This window comes from Sceloporus undulatus, chromosome 7 (assembly GCF_019175285.1).
Source record: "Sceloporus undulatus isolate JIND9_A2432 ecotype Alabama chromosome 7, SceUnd_v1.1, whole genome shotgun sequence".
NCBI lineage: Eukaryota > Metazoa > Chordata > Lepidosauria > Squamata > Phrynosomatidae > Sceloporus > Sceloporus undulatus.
This window is the reverse complement of record NC_056528.1, coordinates 48,048,376-48,071,434: the sequence shown is the minus strand read 5'-3', so window position 1 is coordinate 48,071,434 and position 23,059 is coordinate 48,048,376. Positions and strand designations below refer to the sequence as shown.

The following is a 23,059-nucleotide window of genomic DNA, read 5'->3' as shown; positions in this document are numbered from 1 at the left end:
GAGGAGATGGCCACAAGTGCTTGTAATAGTGTCAAGGAAGACATCACTGGAGCTGAGATTATCTGGTCAGCTGTTATAATACTCCGCGTACTTAAAAGCCATATCTGAAGTTTGTTTTTGAATAGTTGTCCACTTACGTTCTGTGGCTAGTAACATCTGCTGTTAGAAGAAGAACGGTCTGGAACATCTAATTGCTTTTGATGCCTCTGTTATCATAGGATCTGACTTGGCTTTCATGGAAGCACAACAGATGTAACTATTGACACAGGCTTTGTTTTCTGAATTAGTTTTTCCAACCCTCGCTGTTGTAACCATACTCAGTCCCTCATTCTTCCCCTATTTCATCATTTAAATTCTCCAGATCTCTCTCAGGTATTTAGGCTGTCTACAAACATCAGTATAAAGTCAGGGTGGTGTCGTGGTTTGAGTGTTGGACTACTACGCTATCAGATTCAATTCCCTTTCTTAGCCATGGAAACCCTCTGGAACCAGAAGCCTGTTTTTGTGACTCTTACCATCTCACTTTGGCCTGTTACAGACTGCCAAAATAAAGCTGCTTCGGGTCTCTTTGGAGGTATGCTGTTTAAATGATGCATGCATCCTAAGAATGTGGAAGCTGCACCAAAGCTGCACTCCAGTGCTTAGGAATGGAGTGTGGCTTTGACGCGACCTCCGGACTCTTAGGACCCATGCATAATTTAAATAGCATACCTCCAAAGAGACCCCAAGCAGCTTTATTTGGGCAGTCTGTAACAGGCCTTTGTCTTGCAAAAAATGTTGGATTGCCTTTTCTGGAACCAGACCAGTATCTCCCTAAACTACAAATCCCAGGATTCCATAGGAAGCAGCCATGGCAAGTGAAAGTGGAATCGTAGCACTATAATTGTGTAGCATGAAAGGGCGCCAGCAATCAAGGAGCATGCCCTTTTTGGTGCCCACAAACCCTCCAACAACAGGGTTCTCTTATGAGCGAGTACCATCTTTTCCAGTCTGCGCAAGCAAAAGACAAACCCTAAGATCCTTGGCTAGAATATCTTGAAGTTCGTGCTTTTAAAAAAATGTTGACAGATTTTGCCACGGGTGAGATGTCGTGCTTTCTAAGATTTTACAGATTTCATTGTAACATGAGCATTTTGTTTATTGTTCTTATTATCCATTCTCTCCGTCTCTCTTTTTAGCAGATTATGTTTTCCTTCTTTCTTTCTTTCTTGAGTGACGTGAGGAATTGCTTTGAGCTCCAGAGGAAAAACACATTTAAATCAGGCATCTTGCTGAAAAGCACCCACTGCCTCTGTTGAATTGCAGACATTTCTATCTTCCCGCTATGAAAAATACCCTGTCCTTGTAAGTCTAGCAATTCCATAGATATCCAAAAAGATATTCACATAGATAATCACAAAGGCAGCATAGACCAGTAGTTAAAAACAGAGCACCAAGGACCTGTTGTTTCTTCCCTGTCTTTGTCCATCCTCCCTTTAGTAGTTGTAATTCTTCTCTGTTTTGAACATACAATAGAATATCAGTTTGAGTTCACCACACATTGCGCTCATAGCAATCATGTCAGTTTTGATATCATATCAAAATCCATAATTTTGGCCCAAAACCTGCCTTCGACTTATATATGAGGTTGACTTATAGTCGAGTATATACGGTAATGTGAAGTCGAAGGCTTTCATGGCCAGCATCTATACTTTTTGGGCTATGCGGCCATGTTTATTCCTGACATTTCACCAGCATCTGTAGCGAAAGATGCCAGCCACATAAACTCTTCTAGAACATGGCTACATAGCCCGAAAAACCCACCAAAAACTATGGATGCCGGCCATGAAAGCCTTCGACTTTATATATGGTACCTTTGCACCCTATTCCCTTTGCCATCATTTATGAGAAACAGCTCTCCCTGGGGTTTTCACTTCTCCCTGGCTTGTTCTGCCAAGACGTTTTCCGAAGCCATCTTTTATTTATTGGTTTTTGTTCATATTTCCTAAACGGTTTGGCCTGGGAATTGGCATACAGCAAACAGTGGGGGTGTGTATAAGAGAAGCCTTGAGCATCCCAGAGGGACCTTTAACCACTTCCCATCATCGCTGCCACCAGCCCACTTCCAAAGAGTTTGTTGGGGAAGGAGTGATGGAGGGGAGAGTCTGAATCTTGGAAATGAAAGCCTGGTTTTCATCAGGACTTGATCAGTGAATGAGTGCTGTGGTCAATGTGGCTTTCCTGCGTTTAAGCTGAACAGGCTGTGAAAACTGTTGCCTTGTTTGCAAGGGGAAAGGGAGCTGACCAAGTTATTGCCTCTCTTCCCACCCTGATCCGAGCCGCAAGGCCACACAGATAGGTGCTCCTTTTGGAGAATGTAACCTTAAGCACTGGAAAATTCTGGACAGCAAGGATAAATAAGGTTTTCTTTTGTTGTTAGCTGCCCTTGAGTCGGTTCTGATTCATGGCGACTCCATGGATGAGACATCTCCAAGTATCCCTCTCCTCCACTGCTGTCTTGCCCAGATCCTGCAAGCCCTTGCCCATAATAACCCCCTTAATTAAGTTTATCATTGGGTTTGTGGTCTTTCTCTCCTCCTCCTACCTTCCATCTTTCCTAGCATCTGGAGGACTAAAGTTTTGGATATACTGGCTAGAGAAATGGTGGTCTCCTCTGGATGTCTTTTGAAAGAGGCTGGACAGCTACCTGCTGGGGATGTTCTAGATCAGTGATGTCCAAACTCTGGCCCTCCAAGTGTTTTGGACTTGAGCACCAAGAAGTCTCAGCCATCTTGGCTAATGGTCTGGGATTCTGGGAGCTGAAGTCTAAAACACCTGGAGGGCCAGAGTTTGGACATCACTCTTCTAGAACAATGGTTCCCAAAGTTTGTTTCTCCAGATGTTTTGGACTTCAGCTCCCAGAATTCTTGATTCTTGGCCAAGCTGGCTAGGGCTTCTGGGAGCTAAAGTTCAAAACACCTGGAGAAACAAACTTTGGGAATCGCTATTCTAGATGGAGATCCTGCATTGAGCAGGGTCTTGATGTAGCCCTGATTGCAAGAACTGTAGAGTCTTTGAAGACTTTCTCACAGTGGGAAGAAAATTGCTAAATTTGTTCATTCCATCCTCCAAGGAGAAAATATGCAAAGCTTTACGTCCTTAGCATTCATCAGGTGTATGTATTCCTTGTTGCGACCGTTGCCATCCTAAAGCTCCACATATATTTGTTCTGGCTCAGAAAGGACCTCGTAAAGAGAACCTTTCAGAGTTGGCACACTCAGGAATAATTATATATATATATATATATATATATATATATATATATATAGCTTAGAGGTGACGACAAGTGCTTGAGGCCACCTCTGCTGGTTTCTGTACATTTGGATATCAGCAAAGTATATCAGCAAATATTTATGGACAGTGAAAGGTTGTATTAACACTGTGTCACACGAGGGATCGGTCTTAATTGAGGAAGAAAGCTGGTTCTGCTGACCATGCCAGATTTCTCTTAATATTTATAAGAGCGCTAGTGTGTTTACTCTGAATCTCAACAGCTTGCCGGATTCGTATGATGAACACCTGGGCCCTTCTTGGTAGGACTTTATGAGAAGGTCTGCATTTGAATTCAAAGCTTATAAGAAGTCATCTTAAGGCTTGATCCCCTTCGATGTTCTCCTCAAAATGATCAATCCGTGCCACATAAGAGCACTTTCATGTGCCTTGCGGGTAGCATTTAGAGACATAGCCATCACGTTAGTCAGGAATATCAGTATGCAATATCTTGTAGCACCGTTGAGACTCAATGAACGAAAGAAGTTGTAGCATAACATTTTGTTGACTAAGGTCCAAAACACACTGCAGAAATAATCCAGTTTGAGACTGCTTTAATTGCCCTGGCTCGCTGCTAGGGAATTCTGGGAACTGTGGTTTAGTGAGACATTTAGCTGCCTCTGTCAGCGAGTTCTGGTGCCACAATAAACTACAATTCCCAGGATTCCCCAGCACTGAGCCAGGGCATTTAAAGCAGTCTCAAACTGGATTATTTCTGCAGTGTATTTGGCCCATAGTCTGCTTCCTCAGATGCATAGAGTGCATGGAGCTTAGGTTTGCCATAAGTCAGAAATGACTTGGGGGCACACAATAATGCTTTAGGCAACCTTCCTCAGGAGCTATTTGAACTATAACTTCATGCACATTCTGTGCATGTTTTTCTTTGAAGGTGAGTGGCATCTTGGTGTAGCAATAGACTCTGCTTCAGGTTATGTGTATTAACAGTCCCTGCAAAAAATCCAAGGACCATTTGGGCAGATAAAACTCCCTTCCCTGAATGCCCTCCAAGCATTTCTTTGCAACCGATTCATTCAAGCTGCAAACATTTGGACGGACTCCATAAAGTTTGGCCTGGCAATAGCTGTGCAAATGTATTCCTAAACTCTGGGTTTGCATGGAATTGGTATTCACTGGCCAGCTGTTCTTCACTGTTATTTCTAGAAGGAAAACAGGCTCCAAATGAGAGGAAAGGTGCTCATGGTTTGCCCAGATTTGCTAGAAATGAAGCTTGGAAGTAACTTTCTTCTTGTAATTCATTACTTGCTGTTAATTCATATTTTGCTGTAAATGAGGCACAGTGAGGTTGCATTACAGTTGCATTATTGTTACAAGGGGAAAGCCACTAATTTTGTAACGTAACATTAACTGATTTAGGTTACTTTGGCTGGAATCCCAACTAGAGTATACCCCTTGAAGCAATGGCTGAATAGTGAGTCAACATGTTAGGTAATTCCCTTTGATTGAATGGGTCTACTAACAGGGTTTAAATCTTTTATTGTTATAAGAGAGCTGTGTGGCCTCACCACTTAAATGTTTTTCATACTACAGGCCAGTGACTGATGGCATTCTGCTATTTTAAAGAGTAACTTGGAGTCTAAAATCCCATAGGGACCACTGGGGCCATCAATGCAAAGTCAATGCAGGAATACACATCTAAAGCACTCCCGAATGTTGGCCATCCAACCCACTTGAAAGACCTCCAAAGAAAAATAATCCACCACTTTCCAAGGCAATTTATTCCACTGTTGAAAAGCTCCTACAGTCGAGAGTTTTTCCCTAATGTTTCGGTGGAATTGCTTTCTTAAACTTTGAATCCATTGGCTCACGTTCTAGTCTTTGGAACAGGCAGAAAACAAGCTCGCATCTATACAGTGCACAAAGCTAAGAGCAGCTGGTTTAAATCGCCCTTCTAAATATTTATGGCTATCTGAAAGTATCTGCCAAAAACCCAAACAAAACCCCACTACCCCTTGAGACCAACAAACCCTCCGAGCAGAACAAATTATAACAACTGTGAATATTTCCCCAATTTTCTTGGCGTTTGTCTGTTGCGTATATGTTCTGGCAGAATTGGGTATTTCCACAGATACTTTTGCAACGGGAGATGGAGGGACCGAACCATACACAAATTTATACACAAGGCCATGAACCTCTGCATTAAATAGATGCAAGACCAAGACAGAAAGTTGCACTGGAAGTATCTCAAAGAAGCAACACTCCCTAGTATTTAAGGTTGCATTTACACTGAGGAATTAATGCACATTAACTGCTGTGGCTCAATGCTATCAAATTCTGGGCTTTATAGTTTTGTGAGATGTCTAGCCTCCTCTGGCAGAGAGCTCTGTTGCCACAGCAAACTATAAATCCCAGAATTCCACAGGATGGGGCTATGACAGTTAAAGCAGTGTCAGGCTATATTAATTCTGCAGTGTGGCAGCAGCCTAAGTTCAGCACTGGAAACAGCTGATCTGCTGCCATTGTAACATCCATACTGCCCCTTGTGGTTCCTTTGGGTTAATTTGTCCATAAAGAAAGAAACTGAACATATTTCCCAATTGCATTGTTTTAGAACCATCCACCCACCTTTGGACTGATCTATAACATCATAGGATCAACAGAGCTCTTCTTTTCCTTGTTTGAGGGTTGCTTTTGGTCATTGACGTTGGCTTGTTGGTGCTTTTAGCAGCCCTCTTCACAGACATTACATACATGAAGGGGAAGGGGAAGCCTGTAAGAGGAAAAGGCCTGGGACTCAATAGTGATGCTGCTTCTCTAGCCCCATCTCTTGACATCCACATGCAAATAATGGAGGCTTGAGCCAAGGAAGTCTGTGGACTAAATCCAGTGGTTAGTCACATGTAGAGTAGACCAACAGGATCAATAAATAAATGTTGGTTTGACACGTCCATTTTATGAAATGTGCCAATTATGATACTAGAATCGTAGTCTCATAGGGTTGGGAGAGACCACAAGGGCTATCCAATCCGTCACATTCTGCCATGGAAGAAGACACCATCAAAGCACTCCTGACAAATGGCCATCCATCTTCTGTTTAAAAACCTCCAAAGAAGGAGACTCCACCATTCTCCGAGGGAGCATCTTCCACGGTCAAAAAGATCTTGCTATCAGGACATTCTTCCAAACGTTTAGATGGAATCTCTTTTCCTATAGTTTGGATCGATTGCTCCAAGACCTAGTCTCTGGAGCTGCAGGAAACAAGCTTGCTCCATCCCCAATATGACATCCCTTCAAATATTTAAACCCAGCTATCGTGTTAACTCTTAACCTACTCTTCTCCAGGCTAAACAGACCCAGCTCCCTAAGCTGGATCATGGTTTATTCAGTGCCTGGTGTTTAAGCAGCTCATACTTTTTAGTGCTTGAGACTAATCCCTGAAAGAGAAAGCAAGAATTTTCCTGTAAGTGAAATAGAGGAGGGCACCAGAACTGGGATGGAGGGCTATCTTCCACCCCTTGCTCTTCCATATGGACTACATGGGTATGCCAAAGCCCCTAGATCCATCAGTCTCAAGCCCCCAGACCCATAACCCTCATACTTACAATGTGCCAGAACCCACACACCCCACATTGGCTGCAACTGAAACAAGAAGTGAGCAACATTGCAGGTTTATTTTCCTAGCCTTTGGCAGGCTGTGTGAACAGAAAGCTGGACTAGAAGGACCTTTGGCCTCATCCAGTAAGGCTGGGCTTATGTTCTGACATGTCTCTCCTGCTTCCGATGTGACATGAGGATTCGGAGGCGGCCTTTTGAGCCGGAGAGGATGGGTTCCTGAGACAATGCCTCTTCTGACCCTGGATCAGCCAAGCGGACATTGTGGTTGGTGTCAGCACTGGCAGCTGTAGCGAGGGAATGTAAAAACAACCCGGAAGTCTGGCTTGCCTCTCTGGGTTGCATGCTTCAGCCAAGAGATCTCTTTCATGGCAGCTTGTGTTAAAGGGCAAGAGCAGAAGTAGCCCCTCCGGCCGATCAAAGCCCTCAAGGGGAAGGCTTGCCCCTGTATCTCATGGCTAGGGTTGCCCAGTTGGATGTAAGGCAGGGATCCCCTAACTTTGCTTCAAATACCTAAATTCATTGACATTATTCCATGCAAAGATACAGCTGTCTTAGTTTGCAGAATCAGTATGTAGAGAGATCTTGTAGCACCTTTGAGATTAATTGAAAGAAAGAAGTTGGCAGCAGGAGCTTTCCTAGACTCCAGTCTACTTCCTCAGATGCAACAGATAAGGAAACAGACTTCAGTCTACAAAGGTCATGCTGCCAACTTCTTTCTTTCAGTTAGTCTCAAAGGTGCTACATGATCGATCTCTCTACGTAATTATTCAATACAGTCAGCCTCTGTATGGATCTTTTATCCATGGAGTCAACCATCCACGGCTTGGGAATATTAAAACATAATATAAATCCCAAAAGCAAAGCTTGTTTTTGCCATTTTAAATAAGGGAAACCATTTTGCCTTTGTACTTTAACTGGATCTGCTGTGTATCTTCAAGTCAAAAAGTCTTAATTTCCCATTGAAGATACAACTGTTTCAAAAGAGCTTTCTGGTTTACCCAGGCCTTTAAATATCTTTGGACATTCCAGTGTTTATTTTAATATATATATTTTACAGGGCAGTAGAATTCAAAGGTACAGTTGTGTTCATCTGTAAAGTCAGTATGTAAAGAGATCTTGTAGCACCTCTGAGACTCACTCAAAGAAAGAAGTTGGCAGCATGAGCTCTCATAGATTTAAGACTAACATATCAGACTTAAGTTTAGGAAAGCTCATGCTGCCAATTTCTTTCTTTCAATTAGTCCCGAAGGTGCTGCAAAATCTCTTTACATACATTTTACAGAGTTATTGTTGCGCTGTAGCAACATTTGATTTCAGCATTGTGGGTTTACTGTGAGGGCCAGGCTGGTGTAGTGGTTTGAGCGTTGGACTAGGACTCTGGGAGACCAAGGTTTGAATCTCTGCTCAGCCATGGAAACCCACTGAGTGACTTTGGGCAAGTCACATCCTCTCAGCCTCAGAGGAAGGCAAGGGCACACCTCTTCTGAAGAAATCTTGCCAAGAAAACTCTAAGATAGGGCTGCCATAAGTTGGAAACAACCCAAAGGCACACAACAACCCAACAAGGGGTTCTTACAGCTCCTTTTCAGTGCTATCATCTGATCCATCCAGGCTCTTCTTATATTCCTGACTAAAGTACTGGATGGGGCTCAGGTGATGGGAAAGCAACCCAGCCTTTTCTGTTTTTCTTCAGATCTATAATGAAAGCAGTCACTGGGGATATTTTGCATTCTTCCGTCTCTTTCTTGTTTTGGAGTATTGACACAAGGAAAGGGCAGCTCTGGGCTCTTCAAAGGTTTCAGCCCTGCATCAAGGGCTCTTTACACGACTGAGTAGTTGCGAAAGCATTTGATCAGTCCTTCCTTTGCATGAGAGCAGCATGTGGGGAAGTGTTGTTTCTGGGTGTGTTAAGGTTTGGGATGACCGTTATCATCCCTATCAAAGTCCCTTGACCCACGGATCGGACGCAGCCAGTGGTCTATCCTGTCATCCGAGCCAGATGGCCGATAGCTGCTGGTGATCTTGCGCAGCTGCGCTTCCTTCTGGCTCTCGTCAATGGGTGGATGAGCACCAAGCCATGACAGGTGAAATCTTCATCCAGACCTCAGATGCTGCTGTACAAAGAGGGCAGCTTAAGCCCTGGCCTAGTGTGTGATTGAACATTTTGCATGGTCATGAATTCCAGCCATACAGGGACAGGAAGCCGGGTGCATTTTGGGTAGGAGCTCAGCCCCACCGAGCCCCTTCAGCCTTTGTTGTATTGTATGGCGAGGGATTTTGGGGAACAATTGGCCCTGTCCATCAAAGATTAAGCAGACTGGAAGTGCACTTTGTACCAACAAATGAACGTACAGCCTTTTGGAGTGTTAATACAGCCGCGTAGGAAAAGGTCCAAGGACTTAAACATACAATTTAAGTGATGACAAGCACCATTGGAATGAATCATTTATTTTATAACCCTTAGCCAGTGGGAATGCCGGCGGGGTGCGAAGGGTCCGTGCTGATCCTCCTTCGCATATATCATACTTGAGAACACAGGGTTTTAAAGATAAAAATATAAAAATCTTGTTCTTGGGTTCATTCATATGGAATTTTTCCTTCCTTAAGTGCACTCTGTTCTTCCCAGGAGGGTACAGCCCTCTTAACTTGTCATAGCAACAATGGCAAGAGTTCAGCGACATCTCGAAAATGAACCATTTACTTGATATGAGCTTTTTATTGAATTTGTTCTTTTGAGGATGCTGGGAAACAGAGTAGCCGGTGGACCGCCATGTTCCTCTCCTCCATGGAATGCAAAAGTTATGTGAACTGGACTTGCCCAATTTTGTTGGGTGCCTTCAAGTCATTTCTGACTTATGGCAACCCTAAGGTGAACTTATCATGGGACTTTCTAAGCAAGATTTGTTCAGAGAGGTTTCTCCTTTGCTTTCCTCTGAATCTGTTGGAGCGTGACTTGCCCAACGTGGCTCACTGGTTTCCATGGCTGAGCAAGGTTCGAACCCTGGTTTCCAGAGTCATAGTCCAACACTCAAACCATTTTACCACTCTGTGTCTCCGCTGTGTTGCAGTTTAAAGAGTGCCTCATCCAACTACAAACTTCAGGATTCCTTAGAATGCAGCCAAGGCAGTTCAAATGGAATCATAGTGGTATAACTGTGTAGTGTGAAAGGGTCCCATGGGTTTATCTCATAAAGAACCAAGGAAAGACCCACAGGGAAAAGCCTCAACCTTCTGATGCCTCTCCAGAGAGGCCCACCTCGCTTTTCAGAAACCAGAGCTCCGCATAGTGCTGTGTTGCCAAGTCTTCCTCTTTCTCGCTGGCATTCACATTCTCAGTGCCAGTTCTTCTTCAAGAGCCCAGCAATGCCTTTTATGGTATATACTGTGCAGTAGATTCAGACTTTCCTAGTATAATTCAGCTCTGGTGAGAGGTCACTTTAAACCCAGTCAATCATTGCCTTTTAAATGTATAATTAAAAATGCTAGCCTTGTGACAAGCTAAGAGAAAAATAACACCAGCGAGACAGTTGAAGTCTTTTTCTTTCTGCAGATCCTTTTTTGTAACTTACTGCTTTTTACCGACTCTCTTTGGTCATGTTTATTCCTTCTCAGTATCTTTGGACAGGAGTCTCTCTCACATACACACATTTTCATATGAAATCCTCATATTGCAATTTTGGCCTGCTAATCCTGGTTGTGCAAATAGTAAAGGCATCCTGTTATGGTAATGATCAAACAAGACTTTAAATGTATATGTGCGTGCATTCACATACACACAAAACTGATCCAAGAGCAAACCACAAAGGAACCCAGAAACCCCCAGACCATCGTCTGCATTACAGGTACCTTCTTTGCCCTTAAGGCTGATACATTAAACAGTAAATTTGATGCCACGAAATGGAATCTGCATAGCTCTGGACTAATTCTTAGAATCATAGAATCATAGAATAATAGAGTTGGAAGAGACCACAAGGGCCTTAAACTTGTTTTACATTTGGAGCTCAGTATTCATGGATTCTGCATTTTGGATTTTTGAAATCTGGATAAGGGAGGCTCAACCTGTATATATAAAATCCATCCTTGCACCAATACCTTGTTTCTAGCAACACGAGAACAGCTCAAGATAAAATGTCATTCCAAAGGCCAAGATGACACTGTGGGGAACATCTTTGATTTGCTTGATATAAGTAACAACCAGAAACCCATCGCTAATAAAGTTATCTTCATCAAGTTTATTTTTAGAGTATCCAGGCGCACAATGTCAATTTCTCTATAAGTGTGTGAGGGTCCAAGTTGGAGCTGCTGTACATTTAGATGAAGGTTCCTGAACTGTAGAAACCCTGGATGCTTTTTCAGTTCCATCATTGGAGGCTTCTGGTCATCATTACATTTGGGGAAGGGACTGCCTTCAGGCATTTCCACTATGTTTTAAAGGAGCTGTCCAAGGTGCTGAGTCCTATCTCCAGAATAGGTTCAGCAACTTGCACATCTTCTACAGTGGTTTTGTTTCTTGTTGACTGTCCTCAAGTCAATCTTGACCCATGACAACCCTGTGGATGAGACATCAAGATTCCCACTGCTCTGCTTAGTTCTTGCAAACTCATACCCTTGACCTCCTTGAGTCCACCCATCTAACATGCAGCCTTCTTCTCTTTCTATTTCCTTCCACCTTTCCTAGCATTACTGTTTTTTCCCAATGATTCGTGCCTTCTCATGATGTGTCCAGAGTATGACAGCCTCAGCTATGTCACCTTGGCTTCCAGGGAGATTTCTGGCTTGATCTGCTCTAGGACCCATTTGTTTGTCTTTTTGGCTCTCCCTGGGATCCTCAGCACTCTTCTCCAGCACCACATATCAAATGAATTGATTTTCTTCCTATCTTCTTTCTTAACTGTCCAGCTCTCACATCCATACCACCCTCTGATATGGGAGCCACTACTTGGTTTTACCAGATAAGGATTATTTACTCAAAAAGGGTTCATCCAGCACAGGGAAGCCCTGTTACTGGCTTTCCTGCCCTAGAAGAACCAGTGGCCAGTCAAGGTGGGAGAAATCACACTGTCCTTTTTACTGATGTGCTTTTGAATTGCTTTTGGTTTAAGTGTGTTTTGATATTACAGTTTCAAAGGAAGATAGCAAGTTGTTTTGTGCAGAGTCAGATTACTGGTCCACCCAGTTTTCCAACTGATATTGGCAGTATTAGCTCTTCAGGGTTTCATGGAGAATTCTTTCTTAGTCCTACTTGGAAAGCACTGGTATTCCCTAGCAGTCTTCCATCCTAGTATAAATCAGTCCTGAAGCTGTGATGTCAAAAGCTTTCATGGCCAGCATCCATAGTTTTTTGTGGCTTTTTTGGGTTATGTGGCCATGTTCTAGAAGAGTCTTCTTCTAGAACATGGCCACATAGCCCGAAAACCCCACAAAAAACTATAGTCCTGAAGCTGTTTAGCTTCTGAAAGCAGATAGAGTCAGGAGTCTAGAGGGCAACAATGTGGTCAAAGTGTTCGGTGCTGTTTTAATATAAAATGTCATGTAATACCCCAGTTGCTCAATTGTATTGTAATATTAGTGGGAGTCTGTTTCTTTAGGGATCAACCTTGGCTAGCCTTTCTCATGGGAGTGACTAGCCCCCAAACCTGAACAGGGGAGAACCAAAAATAAGAGACCCAAGAAAAAAGGCAGCTAAACTTTTATACTTCCCAGCTCTTGAAAGTTTGAGATGTTTTAACACCTCCATAGCTCACTCCAAACATGAGTGACAAAAGGGTATCACCCCTGATCTTATAACCTTCTGCCACCCTGGGTCATAATTCACCCCTTGTTCACTGGAAGTAGCTTGGTATGTTACAAGTGGCATTATCACAGAGCTATTGATAACCTTTCTGACCTGGTGCCCTCCAGATGTTTTGGATTATCATTCCTATTAGCCTCAAGCAATGACCATGCTGACAGATGGGAGTTATAGTACAGAACATCTGAAGGGAATCAACTGAGCTGAGACATCATCGGGGAGGTATTTCTATGCTTTGCTTAATATACCTCATACACTACAGTCATGTTTCCCAAAAGACTTTCCTTTATTTGAAGGGCTGCCTTAGAACAACCTTCTTTCTGAAGGATTCCTCAATTTGAAGAGTTGTCCCATCATCCAAGATCCAAGTCTCATTTAAAAACTAAGAACCACAAAAGAGGGAGATCAAGACACTCCACAAATACAATGCAAGGATATCATTTCAAATACTACGGCAACATCCTATGACATTTGTGGCTTGGTGAGGCACTCTGGCTGAGCATTTAAAATATCCCTCCTTAAACTCCAAATCCCAGAATGCTGCAGGATGTTGCCATGGCAGTTAAAGTGGAATCATAGCCCTATAACTGCATAGCATGAGAGAGCCCCAGGAATCTTGAAGGAGCCTTTATCCTTTTCATGCGTAATTTTTTGGTGCCAAAATCATGATTTTATTTTTGTACTTCATGCCAGCTGTTCAGCAGACTGAACAGCTGGCATGAAGTATAAAAGACTCATTCCTCATTTTGCATCTGCACATTTAAATTAGTGTATGCAGCATTAGGGAGCCTGGTGTCCTCATTTGTCCTCTTTTTTTGTTGGAGTGGAAATGGCCAGTCTAAGACTACAACTAGTTTTAATTATAAATGAGATTGTAGGAGGCTGGAGGGTATTCAGGTAAGAATGGAAAGCCCATCTGCATACTTTCTAGTTAAAACAAGCACGGTTTCCAGGGATGCTGGTATCACAAGATTCATCCCTATTTACACTAGTATTCATCCTTATTTACACAAGTTTTTATCTCGTCGCTCTTCCTTGAGCCCTGTGTGTTTGGAAACCCACTTTAACTGTCCATCCTTCTTAAAACAAAGGGCACGTTCCTGACATTTCTCTAATTCCTTTCATGCCGAAAGGTTGTGCCGAACTCATTTTTGCTCTCCGTTAAGGCGAGATAAGGAGGGCTGTGCCAGCCCCTGCTAATCTGACAACCCATGAAGGGGATCTCGTGTAATTGCAAGTTATCTGCATTCCTTTTGGGCCTAGAGCCATCCCCGCTTGTCTCTGAAGTTGCTGAGATGCATTTCATCCTGCTTGGGTTTGATCCTCGCTGGTGGCATGGGAGGCGGGTGGGGGAAACTTGCAAGCTCAGGCGGGGTCCATCGGCCTTGGCGCCTGCTCCGCTCATTCCTGGGGGTCGCCCTGTACACTCGTATCTTGTGGGGAAGCTGGGAGGAAGACAGCATGCGCATGGCACTGGCTGCCTCCCCTTGAAACCTTGCTGATGGGGTGAATGGTGACCTTTCATGAAAGCAAGCAGGGAGCTGGCCTTTCAGTCTGAATGTGATGAAGGGTCAAAGTGCGAGTGTAAAAATCTGCACAGACCTGGTGAAACTTCCAGATTTGTCTTGGGCTGCAACAGGAGCATGTTAGTACATCTTCTTCCTTTGACTCTTGTTCCACTGCAAATGTTGTAGTAGAGAAAACTGGATGGGTTTAACTGACTGGACATCCTCACAAAAGAGGCTGCACCATGCCCTGCCGTAGCTGGAGTTTCCGTGGTGAGCAGGAGCTTGAATTCAATGGCCCAGGAGGTCCCTTCCAACTCTAGGAGCCTATAATGTATTTCATAAGTCCTACAAATCATTTCCTCTGGTTTTGGGATCCCTGTCTCTTTAGGCTGGATTAATGTAGTTGGGTTCCTGGAATAATTTCAAAAATAGACCCATTTTGTGCAAGAGGGCGAACTCTATGATTCTGTGATCCTGAAGTAAAGTAATTCCATCCCCATGTATTACATTATGCTTGAAGTGCAACTGTGTTGGGCTCTCATTGCCTCCCCAAAAGTAATTCTCCATGCCTTCAGTCCTTGTAACTTACTTTTATTTACAAGCTCTGAGTTTTGCACCCATATTGTAGATGTGGATTCAAGGCCAAGAGAGTAGCTTACACAAAGCCACCTAGCAAAGAGGTAGCAGAGATTGCGTTCAAAGCAGGGACATCCAGATTTGCAGCTCAGCCTCTTAGGCACTGCATTGTTAATCCAGCTGGAAGCACTTGAAACTTTGGTCTGGGAAAATGTTCTGCCAACGCTTGGGCTGACATTTATTTTTTGCAATCATCTCCAAGATCATAAATTAATTTTTCTCTCTCTTGGGGATATTAAGACTTCCAATTGGATGTGGACCAAAAAAAAGTACTGTAAACAACATTGAAAACACACACAAAACAGGAGACAGGTTTGCTTGTTATGAACATGCAGGGAAAAGGAATGAAATATGAAAAAAGGGATCCAACGTGACAAAATAGTGAAACAATAACATTACAAATTTATTTCAGGTTTTGCTACCATAGTGAACATGAACATTAAGTACAATTCATGGATTCAAGCATCCATGGCTTGAAAATATTCAATATACATCCCAGAAAGCAAACCTTCATTTTGCCATTTTATATAAGCGACACCATTTTACAATCCATAGTATTTAATAGGACTTAAGCATCCATGGATTTTGAGATCCATAGGAGATCCTGGAACTTAACCTCAGCAGATACCAAGGGCCCAGTGTCTTACCAGTTTCTTTCAGTGTGTCTTAAAGGTGCTACAAGATCCCTTCTTTAACATGAAGGATGTTACTACACACAGCTTTTAAACCTCAATTACAATTGGGAAGAAGTGGCTTTGGTGACAGCTATCACATGCTGCCCCTCTGACCCATCCCTTTTCATTGACAGGAGGCAATGGCACATGTGTGTTGTGTGCCTTCAAGTCATTTCTGACTTAGGGCAACCCAAAGGTGAACCTATCATGGGGTTATCTTGGCAAGATTTGTCCAAAGAGTGGGACCTATAGGGGTGAAAACCCTGGTTAATCCTGGTTCCCAACCCCTTGGTGAGGGTCATTCATGTAGACATCTGTATGAATGTAGAGCCTCTTCAGTCTCACTCCAATAATGCTTCAAGCAAGGATGCTAGCAAGCACATCAGCATCTGAGAGGAAGGACCAACTTTGCATCTTTATTTGTGCCCAGATTCCAAATTCAGAAAGGTTGGGTTGCTTGGGTAGATCTCGGTTGTGTTGACCGTAGTTACAACAGTTTCCCTTTATTCTGGGGTGGAAAATATCCTTTGCCAGGCATCTTCATAGACTTCAAAGGGATTTAAATGCAATTCATAAGAATTAGATTATCATGGCTTAATCACATTACGAAGGAGATTAGTAAAACTTTGCTGTGCTCCTGGAACCACCCTCATCTTTGGAGACCAGGAGTGGGGAAAGTGCAGCTGATGGAAGGCCATTTTGCTATTTTAGGCTCTTCTGTGTCTCTAACCTTTCCCCCCAAAATTATGGAAAAATGTTTATTATATTTAGATATTGTATTTATATGATTTAGATATTCAGATTCTTGCATAGAACCTGAATCGTTGGTGGTCCAAAACTCCAATCAGTTAACATCTGGTAGACTCTGGATGTATCCACACTGCACATTTATAGTGCTATTGTTCTACATTAACTGTCATGGCTCCATCCTGTGGAATGCTGGGATTTGTAGTTTGGGTCAATGCTGAGGCAAGAACTCCAGGTACAGTCTGAATCTCCTTTATCTGGAATTCTGAATTCAGAAATATTCAGAAATCTAAAATGGTCCACAGCACAAAGGTGACACGATGATTTGGTGTACACAAACTTGGTTTGATGCACAAATTTTTAAGAAATGCTATGTATAAAATTACCTATAAGCTATAGGTATAAGTTATATATGACACATAAATTAATTTCGTATTTAGACTTGGGCCCCCGTCTCCAAGGGATCTCCATATGCATATGCAAATATTCCAAAATCCAAAACATTTCAGGCTCCAAGCATCTTGGATAAGGGAGACTCAGCCTGTACTTTGTCAATCTACAGATCCCAGAATCCTGCAGGATAGATCCATGGCAGTTACGGTGGTATCACACTGCTGTGACTGTGAAGGATGGATATACAGTCTGAAACGCTAATGATAATGTAGAGGAGGATGTTTGGTTATTGCTGTTGATGCCATGTTCCTTGGTGATCCTATCCTAGGATTTTCTTGGCAAGACTCATTCAGACAAGGTTCAAGGATCAAGAATCATTATTGTTACAGTCATAGACCAGCACAGATAAAATCAGGCAAGGTTTGCCAGGCAAGGTGTGCCCTACACTTTGGATGCTGAGAGAGTGTGACTTGCCTCAGACCTCCAAGTTGGTTTTCATGGATGAGCAGGGTTTGGGATATTGGTTTCCAATCCTAGTATAGTGCTCAAACTACTCCACCATGCTGCCTCTGGGTTCCTTGGCCAGATTTCTTCTAAGGAGGTTGCCATTGCCTCCGTTAAAGAGTAAGGAGGGAATGACTTGCCCAAGATCACCTTGGAGTTACTGCGGCTGAGCTGGGATTCGAATCCTGGTCTCCTGGAGTACTGCACCACACTGACTCTATGATGATGCTATTTACTATAAATTTTCCCCAACCTTGCTGGGGATCTTGTGGTAAATTTCACCATGTTCCCACGTTTTAATCCACGGAGAAGCATTTTCTAAACCAGAAAGTAAACCAAGCATTCTTGAAACCATTGGAAACCAGAGCTGGAAAGATTTTACATGCACCGTTTAGAATTACAGCACGAAAGGGGAATTCGGGTCACAAATACCAGTATCAAACAACATGGTATGTTAAATACACAGTTGCAGTTTTGTTGATGTTGTGTGCTCTTTGAGTCAGTTCCCATTCTGGAAACCTTGTTTTCAAGGTATATTTTTCAGTTCAGAAGTAAACTCTGGATGACTCTGATCATAAAAGTCGGTTCTAAAAGGGATTAATGTTTTAAAAATCATGCATATTACACTCCATTGTTGCGTATAAAAAGAAAAGCGTTGGGGCTAGTAGAGTTCCTCTTGCTCCATGAGATTGGAAGGAATTTAACATCGTAAAAAGCAGATGTGAGCAGGTGAGGCCTTACCCTCCCACACTTGCTGGTTCCTATCCAAACTGGAGCAGAATGTGCTTACTTTCATGAACAAAGAGAGGATTTTTAACATGACACAAAGCTTGACCCTTAAGAAGATCCACTCAGCAGATTTAGCTTATGTAAGATGAATGTGAGAGTCAGCATGGTGTAGTGGTTTGAGCCTTGGAGATCTTTGGAGAGTTGGGTTCAATTCCTTGCTCAGCCACGGAAACCAACTGGACGATCTTGGGCAAGTCTCACATTCTCAGATCCGGAAAACCCCATGATAGGTTTGCCTTAGGTTCCAGCATAAAGAAACAACTTAAAGATACACAACAACAACATCAACAGCATTAATGTAGTTTAAATAAAACCAGGTGTTGTTATAAAGAGTTACAACCACGATTCAAACGGCAAGCAAAATAAGAAGGATCCTTACTTTCCTGACCAAGGAGCATTCTAAGGACTTTTCATGGGATCATTTGATCTTAAGGGTCTCTTTATATCCAATCCTTTTTATTTCTTACTGTGCTGAATCTCCTGTTTTGCTGAATCTTTAACTTCAGACGTTTCCGTTGTCTCTCTGATCTATCCTCATTATATCCCTACTCACAGCTAGTGGTTCACTAAATTGGCTTTAAACTCTCCAGACTTTGGGAATACTTTAGATCAGTGGTTCTCAAACTTTGGTCCTCTGGTGCTGCAATTCAGAAGAATTAACTAATTTCTCAAAGGAACTTGCAAATATATTTGAAGAGTCTATCTATTTAGTTAACTTGCGCCTTCCCTCCCAGTCCTTTGCTAGGACTCAGCCATAGCATGACCAATGCAGAATGTGGAAAGGCTCTTCCTTGCGTATTTTTGTCCTTGGTATCTCTTTGCAGGTGATTTGGAAGGTGGACATTCACCTGTTTGTTGGCAAAGAATTTAATGGATGATTCCTTCTTTCTCTTAGGGTCGACCCGGGCCAATTGGAAACCAAGGACTGATGGGTGCTCCAGGATTTACAGGACCAGAAGGCTTGAGAGGACAAAAAGGAGAGAAAGGATCAGTGGGTGTTTCAGGACCAGCTGGAGTCAAGGGTGATAAAGTAAGTTCAGCCTTGCCTTAAGCTGCTTACAAAGGCTTCAAGGCAGCCCTAGACATTGCAGCTGGAAATAACCAAATGGACTCAGTACAGTGTTGGGTCTACCAAGTCTATGAAAGCTTATGCTACAACTTCTTTTGCACAGTTACTCTCCATGGTGCTAAAAGATCCCTTTGCATCCAGGAAAAGAGTTCTAGATCCCCGAGAACCAGAAAAATGTCACTAGGTAGCCACATATGGTTCCCCAGGTCACATTTTTCCCACCTTGGATCTAAAACCAAGATCCTTAAACATCTGCCACAAGACAAGACATTGCACACACTCATTGCATACGCTCTCAAGCATCCTTGATAATATTGTAGTCATGTCTGCTTCTTATCTCAAGTAAAGCAATGTGATCATGTCTGGCACATCCACCTTTGACTATAAAAACGTCTATGTCTTAAGCTACCCCATCTTGGTCCAGATTTACAACCGAACCTCAACTGTGCTCTTTTTCTCCTTTTAGGGCCCAATGGGGGTTCCTGGATTTCAAGGCATCTACGGAGTTCCTGTAAGTCCCTCTGTATTTTAAATGTTTAAGTGTTTTAAATGCGGGGAAGCTATCATCAGTTCTTTTTGGTCACAGAACAAGCATGAGTCCTTGCTGAAGTGCAACGTTCATGCTGTTTGATAGTTGGCGTCCATCAGGCCTGAAAGAAAGGCTAAGAATCAATGTAGACAACAACGAACCAAGTGGACAAATACTGGAGAGCCCATTCGCACTACAAAGTTAGAGCACTACGATTCCACTTTAACTGATATGGCTGCATTCAGTGGAATACAATATTTCCCAGCAGCTTTCATTTGCTGTGAAGGGAAAGGTGTTCCTTGGGTAAGATGCCACGACTGAAAAGACCCTCATCCTGATAGTTCCCTGCTTCATTCCTTCATTGAGGGTTTCAACAACTCCAAACACAATTTACATTTTGAGTTGACGCATCTGAAAGATAGCAATCTTTCAGGTATATCAAGGCTCCCTGTGTTTTTCAACCTTTAAAGCTTAAAACCCAACATTTTTAACTCAAGTCCAAAAACAGACTGGAATGCTTCCAATGCAACCTTATTGCAAGTTTTGTGGGGGTCAGTAGTTTCTATGCAGGGGAAGCCAAAAGAGTTAGTATTCAAGAGTAGGGAAAGGTTTTGCATGGGCGAAAAGGGCCACGTAGGGTCATGTAGGAAATGTTGACCGCCAGGTAAGTTGCCGGCTTCTTGTGTTGTTGCAGCTGGGCCGATGAAATCTCTTGGCAGCCGTGGCCACCGCCTGTGTTTATGAACTGTTAACCGCAGATGTACAGGAGGGAAAAAGCCCTTAAACGTTCCCTGCTCCCTCTCCCTGCTGCATATGTTTAGCTTTTCCCATGGAACAAGGTTCAGAAGTTTGGAAACTGGAGAGAGCATACGATTTATACCGTTTCAGCTGAATATACAAGGCTGGCGAAATGGAAACATTGCAATGAGATAGCGCATGGAATGGCTTCTATCAGCTCTGCTTAGTTTCTGTGTGTGTGTGTGTGTGTGTGTGTGTGTGTGTGTGTGTGTGTGTGTGTGTAAATCCTCCGTCTGTTTTAAAGGCAAGGTCTGGCACTCCGCAGAAGGGGCCCCCTTAGCTGGAAAATATACAGAGCCACTTATTAAATTAGGCTTGCGTTCATCCTTGACTCGGTCCATTTCCCCTTTCTGTCTTTGGCGTTCCTTGAGTACTCCTGGAGAAATCACAGTTGCATCAATGGAGCAATCCGACATATGTCTCTACTTAGAAGGAAACCCCACCGGCTTCAAAGGGCCCTGCGCTTTAGCTGCAGGCTACCTTCAATGCATCTACCGCAGCTAAAGGTTATTTTCTTTCTCCATCTGAAATGTGCGTCTGGATGCCCAGTTTGGATCAGGACCATTGCAAAGGAGGTGGCGGAAGAAGGCTTCCTACAGAGGTGTTCTACTGAATTCAATAAAGGACCCATTTTTAAAGAAAAGATGGTGCCTGCTGAGTTTCCATGCCCTGTGCAAAAAGGGCTTCTCCAAGCACCTCTGGAGAGGAAGGCTTGAGTTCCCCAAACTATACATCAAGGATTGGCAACTGCATGGCAGGGGATCAGGGGCCAATCCCCCCATAGGCCTGTTCTGGTGGCTCCCCACACCCCCCACACCCCCAGCAGGCTCAAATACACAACAACAACAGCACCTTTCTACCACCTCATTCTATTTAATGTGTCAAAGAAGGGACTTTGCTTTAGCTATTAAATGCACAAAGAAGCAGATAGTTGCAAAGTATGACCTGATCTATAGCAATGTCCGATACGGCTGAATTTCAAAAGCCAGCATGTCACAATGCACAATCTCTGCTAAAAACGTGATGTTTACATGGCTGCAAAACTGAAGATAATGTACGCATACGCTATCCTTTCTCGTATCTAGTTATCTCCCTGGAAAGGAAAAGCTGCTGGTCTTTCCTTGTGAACATATGTAATTCTCATTTCCCCTCAGTCCCCTTGTTCCCCAAGGAGAGAAAGTGCAGCCCTTCTGGCTATAAATCTAAATACATAAATAAATGGATGAAGCGCTGCACATGTTGGCTTTGAATGGTCACAGTCCAATGTTTGCATTTTATTACTGGATGGTGTGTTGACATAAGATACTCTACTACCAAACCAAAGATAAGCACATGAGCTCAGAGATTACAATATCTGGCTCTTTTTTTCCGCCACCCGCAAAGGATTAGCATTTAATGGTAAAGGAAGACAGGGAAAGCGTATTCCAGGAACCAGAAGAATAGGCAGTTCTGCCCCAATTTCTACTATGAGGGCTGATTTTCCAATAAGAATTACTGTATTTGGAAAGGCTCCAACCATGAGAAAGTTTTTGAAAACTATGCTGCTTCTGCACAAAATTGGCACGTGCGCAACATTTTATCCACAGGAAACAGCATGTGTCCACACAGAAAAATAACATTTGTGCAGAGAGAGAGATTTTTTTCCTATGTAGAAAAGGCTGTATTCTGCACAGAAAATGCTATCATTGGCACCAGGCTCTGCTTCCACCGGTTTGGGCAAAATGCAACCTGCAGACGGCTTGTCTGGCCTGTTTTTTGTGCTTCTCCAAAGGCTGCTGTTTAGAGAGACCAAAGTAGATCCAAATTGTAATGTATTAGCTGGATTAGTTTTAAAGTTCTTACTGCTGCCATCTACTGTCCTAGTTTTATTTCAGAGGATTTGGGGGACTGCTGTATGAAAAGAGGCAGGGAAAAGCTCTTTGGCCTCCTTGTTTTATGTAGGAGTTGTCAGAGTTGGGTGTTGTCCTATAGAAATACCCTGTAGCTTCAAATGTCTGTCTATATTCGTTAGGGTTAGGGTTAGGGTTAGGAGCACAAGACCCGCGCCAGGTCTCTATCCTACAATATCCTGGCATTGCAGTTTGGTGAGGCACTGGAGTTCACTAATGGACCAGGATGAAAATATCACCAAACTACAAATCCCAGGATTTTATAGGATAGCATCATAGCAATTAAAGTGGTGCCAAATTGCTTCAGTTCTGCAGTGCGGATACACCCAATAGTAGCAAAAGCAGGAATAACGGTGCTAATCACATTAATAGCCCAGCGCATTTGCAGCATTCCGGGTTAAGCAAGGCCAATATAAGTAGATTTCTCTTATAGCAACCGTGTTTACATTAGCATTTTAAACACTTTATGGATTTTATTTTTAAGATGGCTGATTTCAGTATGCACTTTCCCTCCCTTGCCTTTCTTTGTACAGGGGCACCCTGGCCAAGCAGGGTCCAGAGGTCTACCTGGTCTGGATGGCTGTAACGGAACAATTGGGAGCCCTGGTTTTCCTGGAACAGAGGGATTTCCTGGCATCCAAGGGCCACCGGTACGTTTTGGGCTAGCATAAGACAAAAGGGCTATAAAGGAGGTCTTTGGGATGAGATTTTGGGTATGTTTGCATATACGGAATGAGCTATCTGAGAGATAGGACCCAACTCTAAACACGAAATTCATTCATGGTTCATATACATCTTATACATGTAGCTTGGAGGTAATTTTATGCACAATATTTTTAATAATGTCGTG

At 43.0% G+C, this 23,059-nt stretch overlaps 1 protein-coding gene across 2 annotated transcripts in view; it reads left to right on the top strand.

Annotated features, from left to right (window-relative positions):
• COL4A6 (collagen type IV alpha 6 chain) overlaps positions 1-23,059 on the top strand; it is a 118,551-nt gene that overhangs the window by 56,380 nt on the left and 39,112 nt on the right. For both annotated transcript variants that reach the window (XM_042478502.1, XM_042478501.1), the window contains exons 4-6: positions 18,820-18,954; positions 19,460-19,504; positions 22,743-22,859. In XM_042478502.1, coding sequence (XP_042334436.1) covers positions 18,820-18,954; positions 19,460-19,504; positions 22,743-22,859 — 297 coding nt within the window. The remainder of the gene's footprint in view (positions 1-18,819; positions 18,955-19,459; positions 19,505-22,742; positions 22,860-23,059) is intronic.